The sequence below is a fragment of the Echinops telfairi genome, unplaced genomic scaffold (assembly GCF_000313985.2).
Source record: "Echinops telfairi isolate 266 unplaced genomic scaffold, ASM31398v2 ScPeMD7_70;HRSCAF=299, whole genome shotgun sequence".
Classification (NCBI taxonomy): domain Eukaryota; kingdom Metazoa; phylum Chordata; class Mammalia; order Afrosoricida; family Tenrecidae; genus Echinops; species Echinops telfairi.
In genome coordinates, this window is record NW_022103968.1 from 8,328,416 (window position 1) to 8,339,602 (window position 11,187).

Sequence of the window (11,187 nt, forward strand, 5' to 3'; positions counted from 1 at the left end):
GTTCTCCAGTTCTAAACCATCAGCAGCTCTGAGGGGGAAGACGGGGCTTTTCATTTGTGTAAACGGTTACAGTCTCAGAACCCACGGAGGGTCACTGAGTCAGCGTGGACTCGATGGCAATGAGTTTAGTTTGGTTTGGTTCTCTGTGCACTTCTGTGTGGAGATGTGGCTTGGCTCCAAGCCACCGAAATGGGGTTAGCCGCCATCTGGCCTGTCTTCCCATAGGGATGAGCCCATGATTAGAGTTGGCCGATCAGAGCGCCTGTACCCCCAGGCACAGTGAACATTTCCCAGAGGGCACATGACTCAATCAAGCCCACGGATTCCTTCTAGGGAGTGGCCTGGCAGGCCTGTATCATTGGTAGGGAGAAGGGTAGGAGCCAGGTTGAGTGTCCCCTGCCCCTCCCCCTCAGGTGTGGAGAGAACAGGACCCAGCTCCATCCTCTGGACTTTGGATGCAGCCCCGTCAGTCCCTAGACCATCTCTAGGGACATCTCTATCCTGTGGGCCTAGCAGTCCCCTCCTCTGTGACTGCACTTGCGATGGGTACTGTCTCTTGACCACCCAAGCTGCAAACCCACTGCCATTGAGTAGCTGTCAACTCCTAAGGCCCCTATGGGGCAGAGCAGAACTGCTCCCTGGGGTAAGTCATCATGGGAAGAGACAGCCTCTTCTTTGTCCCAAGCACTGACTGGTGGCTTGGAACTGCTGACCTTCTGGCTAGCAACCCAATGGCTAGCCCACTGTGCCACCAGGTTTCCCCTCGGGGATGAAACTAGAGCTGATTTTTAAGTGCAAATCTGGCAAATTAATCGGCCACTCCCCGCAACCCAATCTAATCATGGGGATTTGTTTCATTTAAAAAAATTAAAGACATGCTCGCTTCGGCAGCACATATACTAAAATTGGAATGATACCAAGAAGATTAGCATGGCCCCTGTGCAAGGATGACACAAATTCATGGGGAAAAAATTAAAGACATGTTTGTGTAATTAATAAAGATCTGACACATCCGAGTCTTCACAGCTTGCAAGCACACAGGGGCACTGGCCCTCAGGCCCCGATGAGAGGAGGATGAATTGGCGTTTCCATTGTGGACAACGTTTCCAGCGCTCTATATCAGAAGTGCTTGCTTCTCTGTGTGGCGATTCCACTCATACACCAAAACCACCACCATTCAACTCGGGATAGCACCGTTGAGCAAGGGGATGGGAGGAACAGGTAAGCCGTTTCCAAGTTGTAGAAATCCATCTCCGGCCAGAGGAGCTCACTCACTGCTCCTGGGGGTCTCCTCACGCATTGGCTCCTTTGCCCCTGGCTTGCTGCATCTTGGCACCATTGACAAGCTGAGCCAGGGCCTCTTTGGGGCTGGGGCTGCCTTGTGCACTGGAGGATGCTGAGCAGCATCTCCTATGTCTGCTATTTGAGGCTAGTAGTATGCATTGCATTAGTTAAAGCTGCTGCACAGGACCTCGTAAGAACGTTGAAAAGCACGGTTATTACTCTGAGAGCTAGGGTGCTCCTGACCCCAGCCACAGAGCTCGCAGTCACCTCCAGTGCATGTGAAAGTTGGACATTGACTCAGGGAGACCAGAGAAGAACCAGTGCTTTTGAATTGTGGTGCTGGAGCAGAATATAGTGAAAGTACCATGGACTGCTAAAAAGACAGACCGATCTATCTTGGAAGAAGTACGGCCCCGAGTGCTCCTTAGAAGCAAGGGAGGAGAGACTTTGTCTTACATACTGGGGACATATTCGTCAAGAGAGACCAGTCCCTGGAGAAGGACATCATGCTTGGTACAGTGGTGGGGCAGGGAAAGAGGAAGGCGCCCAAGGAGATGAATTGACCCAGTGTGTTCAGACACAGGGACGACCGTGAGGCAGGCGTAGGACCGTGTTTTGTGCTGCTGTGCAATGGGTCCCTGTGACTCAGAACTGCCTCAGCCCACCCGATGGCAACAACAGGAACGTCCCCTCACGTCTGGACAGCCAAAGAATGTCTGGAGAGTTTGTCAAGGGTCCCCTGAGGGGTCAAACCACTCCAAGTTGAGAGACAGTGGCTTATCTTCTTTGTTTGCAAGAGGACCTGTGGAGGGTTTGGGTCCCAAACAGACTTGGAAGATGCTAGGAAAGGCATTACACTTGAGCCACCTGGTTTGTGAATGAGCAACACCCAAGGCCAGAATGTAGACCCAGTGGCCCCCTATGGGTGCCTGCACATGGAAGGTACTTGACTGATGGCGGTGCCCATCCACTGAAAATCTGAGAATGAATGAAGCAGTGTCCCCCTTCCTCCAAGTGGAGGTCACAAAGAGGGAGGCCGTGAGTCAGGCACAACAAGCAGGCACATTTGGTTTTGACCACCGACGGTTTTTAAATCATTGAAATTAGTTGCTGATATATATTTTTGAAAAAATGTGAAGATTTCTTGGCTACAAATGTGCTTGACACAATGGATGCATGTATAGATTGTGATAAGTGTTGTACACGATTTCTTCACACAAGAAGTCTTCCAGGCACGATGGGAAAACAGAGAAGGAAAGAATCCCACAAGTCCTTACCCTGATACCAAAGCCAGACAAGACGACACAGAAGGGAAACCAAAGTTTCCCAACCAAAGTTGAGAAGCAAACATCCTTAGCCGACCGTTAGCACATCAAACCCAACGATGATAAAAATAATTCTGCACCGAGCTCAAGAGCCAACCTTAGTCCATGTCCGGAGCCATTCGGCTCAATCTTCACTATATTTTGTCAGAGCTTGCAGTACTTTTCCATTCCCGCCTACATGACATAGTTTTGTGATTGTGTTGTCTCCCCTCTGAGTAGCCTGTCCTAGGGACAGCCTGAGTTTAACCTTCGGGTCTGCCTGGAGGCAGATGGGGGGGTTTCCATACATGGTGTGACAAAGCACCTATATCCTGCTTCCCCTTGATTGGGTGGGGGATTGTCTTCACCCTATTTACATATCTAGTGCCTGCACCTGATTTGCATGGAACAATGTCACTTCGTGTACATGGTTGAAGACTGTAAACCGTTACTGAGGGCGCGCTCCCCCGGACTCCTTGATTGGTCTATTACCAAACTGGCCTAATTTACATGTGCGACCGGTGTTTCCCTTCCCCTGGCCTATATAGGCTGCAACCTTTCACTCAATAAATGAGACTTGATCAGAATACTGTCTTGTCTCCGTTCCTCGTGTCTCTTGTTCCCCTCAATTCCCACGCCCTCCTCCAGGGTCTGCGTTGACGTTCCTGCGGGTCAGGACAAGTCCATCCAGTCGACTGACTCACAGTGACCCTGTAGGACAGAGTAGAACTGCCCCTCGGGTTTCTGAGAGTTTCCATCTTTATGGGAGCAGACAGCCTCCTCTTTCTCCTGCGGAGCGCCCAGTGGCTTCAAACTGCTGCCCTTGTGGCTAGCAGCTCAATGGTTGACCCACTACATCACCTGGGCTCTTTAAGCCCTAACCAGAGAGAGTTCATTCCAGATATGCAAGTGTGGGGGACCAGCCTCCATAACCAAATAGGTCCAAGGGGGCAGTTGTATAATTGAGGGGTAAATTATAGACGCCAGACAAGGCATGCAAGGGCTCACCCCCACCATGGCTTCAGGAACAAGGTCTGAGCAGAGAGAGCATAATGTATCTGTCACGAGCTTATAAAACCTTGGGCATGCAAGCCACGGTAAGCACATAAGAAACAGGAAGGGGTTCTAATTGAGGCATACACACATGAGGGGGATGAGCTAGGGGTGTACACCCAATAGGAAGGGGCGGTACTAGAGGCACACATGTGACAGGAAGGTACATACTTAACAAGATGGGCGGGTTCTAGAGTCAAGATGGCAGCCAAAGCTTGCTTGTCTCTGAGCTGGCTTGACCTTTGATGTCTTTGAGCTCTTCTCCAGGGGAACAATCTATGATCCTTATCAGAAGGGAGTGGACTGTACTTAGGGTTCAGATGGTCTGACTGCTTTTGATGGTAGACAATCTTTAGGCAGATAGCCTTCAAGCAGTTGGCCTTCAAGAACATAATAAGCAACCATGTGTTTGTAAACAGCACCTTAAACTTGGCATTATTATGGGGGAACATTGAGGGGAATAACTTTTACTTAGCATGTGACTGGGACGCACCTCTAACTTACAAACGTGAAGGCCCCCTCTGTGGGAGCCCCGGCCTCCCAGACTCCTAACGTATAACGCTGAGAGTTTGTCCGCATACGCTCTCTTCTCAGTTCTGTTTCCCACATGCAAAGGTTTTCATAGGGTTTGCAGTAATAATTTCTGAGAAGTGGGTCACCCCTTCCTACTTCCTAGCTCCACTTGAACCTATCCACCAGGGTGACCCTGCTGGTATTTGATTAAGCAAAGGCATTCAGCTCTGTGGATCATAACAAACGATGGGTAACATTGAGATGAATGAGAATTCCGGAACACGTACCAGTGCTCACGCAGCACCTGTCCATAGCAGGAGGCCATCATTCAACCTGAGCACGGGATATCGTGTGCGTTAGGTTAAAGCCGGGAAAGGTGTGTCAGGACCAGATCCTCTCACCATCCTGTTCAGTCCACGTGCTGAGCACATAATCAGAGCCCATGGACTCTGAGGAAGCACGAGGCACCAAGCGCAGCGGAAGGCGCATGAACAACCTACTGATGATGGCACTTCGCTTGTGGAAAGCCAGGGGCACTTGAGCACTTGCTGATAAAGATCAAAGACAACGGCCTTTGTTTGGGATTATGCCTCCACATCAAGAAAACAAAAATCCTCACAACTGGATCAATAAGCAACATCAATTAGCTGGATGCTGCCACGGATTTCATTTTACTTGAATGAGCCAATGCTCATGGAAACAGGGGTCAAGGAATCAAATGGCATACTGCACTGGACAGATCTGCTGCCCGAGATCTACTTAGAATGCTAAAAGGTAAAGAGCCGACCTTGTAGACGAAGGCACAACTGACCCAAGCCAAGGTACGAAGGGGCTTCAAAGAGTTTGTGGGGAATGAAAAGATAGTGGAATTTTTCCATGGCCTTTTGGAAACCCGCTCCTATATACAAGCCACGTGCTTGACAAGAACACGGGTCTAGCATAGAGAAAGAAACATGAAAGCACAACAGCAGAACAAACCCAGCCTTAAAATTGATTATAGTAATGATCGTACAACTCTTCTAATATGATTAAACTATTGAATTGTATGATATGTGGTTTGTTAGGTAGACTAGCGTAGGGCAGGGGAATGTCCATTAAGGCGTGCCCAGAGGGCCAAGCTACAGGAACAAAGGAGTGGTGCAGTGCACATGCCCAGAGGCTCAGGTTTCCCATGGTAGGCATGGGTGGGCGTGAACCTGAATTGACCCACCTAGGCCAGGTGAATTCAATTCAGCCAATGGGGTCGATCAGGGGTCTTTCGCCACGCCTCCCCGTGGAATCCTTGAAGAGGCAGAAGCCCTGAGTCGAGCAGGAGAGAGAGAACTTGGGTGCAGAGAGCTTTGGCAGGACTTTGGGACACTTTTGCGTGACACCAAGCAGCTTCCAGCCAGGCTGCAGGCCGGGAGGAGTCCTATGGGTGCCATGTAAACCTGAAACTTCTTCTAATTCTCATAAAACTCACTTGGATCACGAACCAGGTTTCGGCGTGAATTCTTTCTCGTGCGGAGCCAAGGACCGAGGTATAGACCTAGCTACAGGGGAGCAGCTACTCCGTGAGTGTGCTCAGCAGAACGGGAACCACGATGCATCACACTCAGGAGTGATCTCCACCGGGCCATGCTGACGGAAGAATGGCCAACCCCAAAGCTCACATGCTGAGTTTCTGGTTACAGGCTGTCGTTGGGTGTCGTCGTCGAGTGGGTTACGACTCCCAGTGACCCCATGTGCATCAGAACGGAACACCACCCCGCCCTGCGCCCCCTGCTCTCACGTCTGAGACCACGGTCGCAGCCACGGCGCCCATCATCTTGTAGAGGTTCTTTCTCTTTTCCCGGCCCCTCTACTTCACCCCAGGGGCACAACTGCCTGCCTCCTCCGCATGCGAAAGCTGGTCACCGAGTAAGGAAGAAGAGATGCATGTGAAATGCGGTGCTGCAGAAGAATATTGGAACAAGCACGGACTGCTAAGCGCACAAAGCTATCTGTCTTGGAAGAAGTACAACCAGGGTGCTCCCTCGAGGCTTCGCCTTACATACTGGATGGCCCCTACCAACGACTTTCCCAAGCACGATGTCCTTTCCCATAGGCATCAAGCCCTGACAAGACGACAGGATAAAAATGCAGATCTGACAGGGCTGACGGAGGGCCGAGGTCGAGGACGGAAGGGAGACAATAGCTATGAAAAGGCAATTGTAGACGTTCTGTATTCTCACTGTCTCTCTGTCTGTCCTGGAGAGGACAGCTGCTGCCGTCCTTAGGTGCCACCAAGGCGGCTCCAACCCCTAGGGACCCGTGCACCCCAGAATGACACAGTGCCCGGTCCTGCACGGTCCTCACAATGGTTCCTACACGGAGCCCAGGGTCGCAGCCACTGGGTCAGCCCATCGCATCGAAGCCCCGTCCTTCCCTCTGCCAGACATGATGCTCTTCTCCAGGGATGCTGGCGTCTTCCCAGATGTGACCACTGGGAGGCCAGATAAAGAGTGAAGGCCTGGTGGCACACAGGTTAGCACTCAGCTGCTGACCAAAAGGTCAGCGATGTGAACCCACTAGCCCTTGGACTGACTGGGCCGCCTGTTTCTATAAAGAGTGATCCCCTTGGGAACCCCCTGGAGACAAGCAACTGGGCTCTGTAAGGTCTCTATGAGCAGGACTTGGTTGGCAACCATGAGAGATGAAGGGTCGCTAGGATCTCCCTGTATTATTTCTTACAACTACACGTGAATGTACAGTTTTCTTGAAGTAAAAAAAAAAGAATTAAAAACTGTTAAGTTTCCACAGAAGAATACGGCTCTCTGACATCTTTTGAAGAAGCAGGGAGATCTTGTGGGGCTGAGAGTACTGTCCCAGTAGAAGCTGTCCACAGTCGCATGCACCCATTGCAGAATGACAGGTCCCTCGAGCTGGCCCTGGTCCCCACTGCCCCCGGTGACCTCACGTCCAATCACTAAGCGCTGGCTCTTGCCCACTGCTGTGGACACTGTGCTTTGCAAGCTTTTGAGGGCATCGGGGTAACTGTTTGGGGGCTGGGGGGAATGAAGAGAAAAGCCAGAGGCCAAGCAAGCTGGCACATACTGCCTTTTCGCTCCAACTTCCTCCTTCACGAAACGAGACACCACAAGTTCTCAATTTGACCGAGGTTTTCATATTTTCTGCTTTCCTTTCGAGTGAGATTTTTCTCTGTTTTACTTTGTTATTGTTGTCAGATTGCTCTTTTTTAACTTGTTGGTTATGGTATCTATTTCTGTGTATGAAATCCAGGATAGGTACATCTACAGAGAGAGTATGGGATTCGTGGTTCCTTAGGGATATGGCAGGGGTGGTTGGGAGGAAATAGAGAACTAATCCCAGTGAGGACAAGAACTAAGAAGCTGTTCTAAAATTAATTGTGGTGATGATTGTGCTACTCTTCTTGATATGATTGAACGATTGAATTATATGCTAAGTGGATTATGTGCCAATAAAAGTTTTTTAATAAGAAACGTAACACCACGAAGCCACAAAGCCCACGGTGTGTGAGACACAGAAGACAGTGGCGGCTGGTTTTGCGTGCCAGGGTGTTCAGTCAACACTCTCCAGACGTGAAGCCGACAACTATGCCATGAGCGCGTATCTCACCCCCAGCCCTGGCCAGGGAAACCCCTCAACCCCCTTTCTCTCAAACACGAACGCTTTACCAGCCTGAGAACAATAGTCACATTCATCTCCACAACTCCGATCGGCTTCCAATATCTTTATAATGGCTGCCGTTTTGGAGGGGATGTGGAAAGGGTCTCCTGAGGAGGAGTGGGGGATGGGTGGGTACGACCTAGACACATGTGTTCAACTGTCAGTCTACCTAATTTAAAGCACAGAATAAATAAAACAAGTGCTCATGGCTTATTTGAAGGGGAATCCAGAAAATGAAGCAAAACCTATCCTGATAGCTGTATAAAGACCTGTGCACTATGTATTTTCCTCACTGCCAGCGAGTCGATGCCAACTCAAGGAGAGACCCTACGGGCAGAACTGCCCCTGTGGGTTTCTGAGACTGCAACTCTCTACAAGAGTCGACAGCAGAAAGCCTCATCTTTCTCCCACACAGCGGCTGGTGGTTTTGAACTGCTGTCTTTGTGCTTAGCAGCCCAACATGTAACTCACTCCGCCACCAGGACTCCTACCCGCTATGTGTCGGCCACCTCTAATGGGTCGCTATGAGTTGAAATCGACTGATGGCAGTGGATTTTTGGTTTTGTGTTTAAACCAGGCACCAGCTGTGTCTCTGCTTGGTCCTCTCTGGGCTGATGTGATGCTAGAAGTGAGTGAAAAAGAGGAGTGGCGTCGTGGTTGTGTGCTGGGCTGCTAATGGTAAGGTCAGCAGTTCAAAACCACTAGTTACTCCACGAGGGAACAATGAGGCTTTCTACTCTGGTGAAGAGTTACAGTCTCGGAAACTCACCGGGGCAGTTCTACCTGGTTGTATCGGGTCGCGATGAGTCAGCATCGACCCCATGGCAGTGAGTTTGACTTGGTTTTGGGAGATCAGTGTTTCCCCAAAGCGGGTGCTGTGCCCCTTGGGGGCGTTGGGATGATATCCAAGAGATTTGCAAAAGCAAATACCTAATTGTACAATTATGCTTGATCTATTTGAAGTTTGGAGTGTTATGACACCTGTAAGAGCTCCTAATAAAATGATGAATGATAATTTTTAAAGAGTAAATGCCTATACTTTGTCCTGGATATGGGCTTTTCAAAAGCTTCTCCTTGTGTCCGTGGGGCACCGAGTCATTATTATTATTATTATTATTATTTCCTGAAAAGCGGGTGATGAGTCAGGTACGTTTGGAAGTCTGTGGTCCAGACAAATCAATCAAGAGAGGGAGAAGCGTCCCGACACCCACCTGGCTGTCCGCGGTGCTGTTCTCGTTGCCCATGCTGGGAGACCCTCGGGTTTTGCCAGAGGCGGCTGGAAGAGACAGAAGAACGTGAACACCCGCGATTGTGAGGCCAGTTTGTTTCCCCCAAACTCAAAGGCCGAATGGTGGTAACTGCCTAGCTTCACCGTCCCACGAGGGACATCGCTCGTGAAGTGTTTTCACGGGAAATGGGCCACTCGGACTGCTTTCCCAACACGGACCGGCATCTGCAGGCCCCGCCCTGCAGTTGGCAGATGCTTCAGGAAAACGGGTTTGCTCCCGAGTCTCTGGGTTCAGCCCCAAATCTGCCAGTGCCTGTTTAATGTCAACAGGGAGGCGGAGGGAGGCGGAGGGGGCAGCGTGCCAGGGTTCCTGTTTTTCACATCTTCAGTCTGGAGACCCCCACGTGGCTGGCCCCCGGTGTTGGTGACAGTGCAGTGGGGCACGCGGAGGCACAACACCCTAGTGCTCTTCAACCACCTACGGTTTCTAAGGTTCCTCCTCTAAACACTTCACTTCTGGACACATTTCCACGGAGGCAGAGGAAGGTCACGCAGAGCCAGCATTGCCAGGGTCTGTTTCTGGGGCGCTTTGCTCATTAACACCACGCCCAAGGCTGGGACATCCCCGACCAGCCGGCACCCAGCTGAGTGTCACAACGCCATGCCACAGGAGCCTCAGCACCTTCCCTTTCCTTTTCCGGTGAAGAAGCCGTGTTACAGGGGAACTTCAGAAGGCGTAGACTTTCAGAGTTGGAAGGGGTTAAAGAGTAGGGAAACTGAGGCTCCAGACAGCGGCAGGCTGGCTAATGACTGAGTTTCTCAGGGCAAGTAGGACTCCTGCCGAGTTCTAGTTAAGGCTTCTCCCACGGGGGCAGGACTTTTATCAGCATATGCCCTCCGTAAACAGCGGCCACTCATCCCCTGAACAATAAAACCAGCCCACTGATGGGCTCATTCATTCAGCCAATACTCACTGGGTGGCTGCCGTGAGCTATGTGTATGTAAGTGACGCCAACACCAACAAACCAAGAGAAACGTGACTAATGTCATTGTCGGGCCTGATTCTCTAACTCCCAGGCCTGAACCAGGACACTAAGTCCTTACCTTAACCCTTAATCCCCATTGCCAGCACCCACCGCGTGCTCACTTAGTGGGATATGAAGAATCTTTGTTTATTAACACTTGATCACGTCCCTTTATGGTTCGTGTTTATCTGGAAATGATCCCTTGTTAGAAATGAATGCGGAGTGTTACACAGTGTGCCCCGGTACATTGTCGTGGCTTCCTGGTAAAGACCCACCAGGTTGAACCAAAGGGTATGGTTCAATGTCATACCCATACTTGAAGCTCACTCACCAAGCTGAACTCACTCCTGCTGGCACTCGGGGTTCCCGAACCAGCTTTGCAAACGGAAGGAGGCCGGCGTGAGCCTGGAAACCCTCTCTTGGCGAGCACTGGAGCCACCAACCCACCACCACCCCCGGGTTTCCCAAGACCGGGAAAGAAGGAACCCACAGCTCTGCCATCCACTTACCTTCTGGAATGTTCTGTGGTGACTCTGAAGGCTGAGGGCCCACAAAAAGTCTGTGCTTGTCAGCGATTGGACTTTCTCCTCCTCCACTCAGAGCAGGTATGGTCTCAGCTAGGCTCAGACCCACTCAGCCAGCTGGGCCCACGCCTGTCCCCGCCCTCTGCCTGACACACACACAGGCCACGCCTCACACCTGGGTGCTGGCTGGGTCCCGTCTTAGACAAGTATTTCTGCAGGCCGGCAACCTGCATTTCTGAGCCCGTTCTTTCCCGTCATTCTGCCTGCAGAGCTCCGATCAGGAAAGGCTTAGTCCAGCCGAAGCTGCCTGTGATCTATGGAGCGGGCCGACCGAGGGGGCACACCACCCAGCAGGCCTTCATCCGCCCTCTCTGGGTGTCCGAAGGCGAAGCAAACCTCTCTTTTTAGACAGGAGTGAATGTTCACCCTGGCACCTGGGAAAGTTCAGCCTTAAGCCATGTGGAAACACACAGACGTTGCCAGCTGCCTGGCGCCTGCTGGTGCTGTGTCCTTCCCAGGCAGGCATGGCTTCCCTCCAAGGGTGAAGTCACCAGACACTGCAGCCTGCCCTCTGGAGCGGGAGGGGG

The 11,187-nt window shown here is 51.2% G+C and overlaps 1 protein-coding gene and 1 non-coding gene across 8 annotated transcripts in view; one reads left to right on the forward strand and one right to left on the reverse strand.

Moving 5' to 3' along the window:
- The window catches only part of TACC2 (transforming acidic coiled-coil containing protein 2), a 187,867-nt gene that overhangs the window by 162,049 nt on the left and 14,631 nt on the right, over window positions 1-11,187 (reverse strand). For 6 of the 7 annotated variants that reach the window (XM_045291520.1, XM_045291519.1, XM_045291518.1 and 3 more), the window contains exon 2: window positions 9,035-9,099. In XM_045291520.1, coding sequence (XP_045147455.1) covers window positions 9,035-9,067 — 33 coding nt within the window. In that variant the 5' untranslated portion in view covers window positions 9,068-9,099. Of the gene's footprint in view, window positions 1-9,034; window positions 9,100-10,585; window positions 10,680-11,187 lie in introns of those variants that run through there. The other variant, XM_045291516.1, reaches the window with a different exon arrangement.
- LOC115870080 lies at window positions 876-986 on the forward strand. The gene has a single exon (XR_004046542.1). It is a non-coding gene; the product is annotated as a U6 spliceosomal RNA (small nuclear RNA).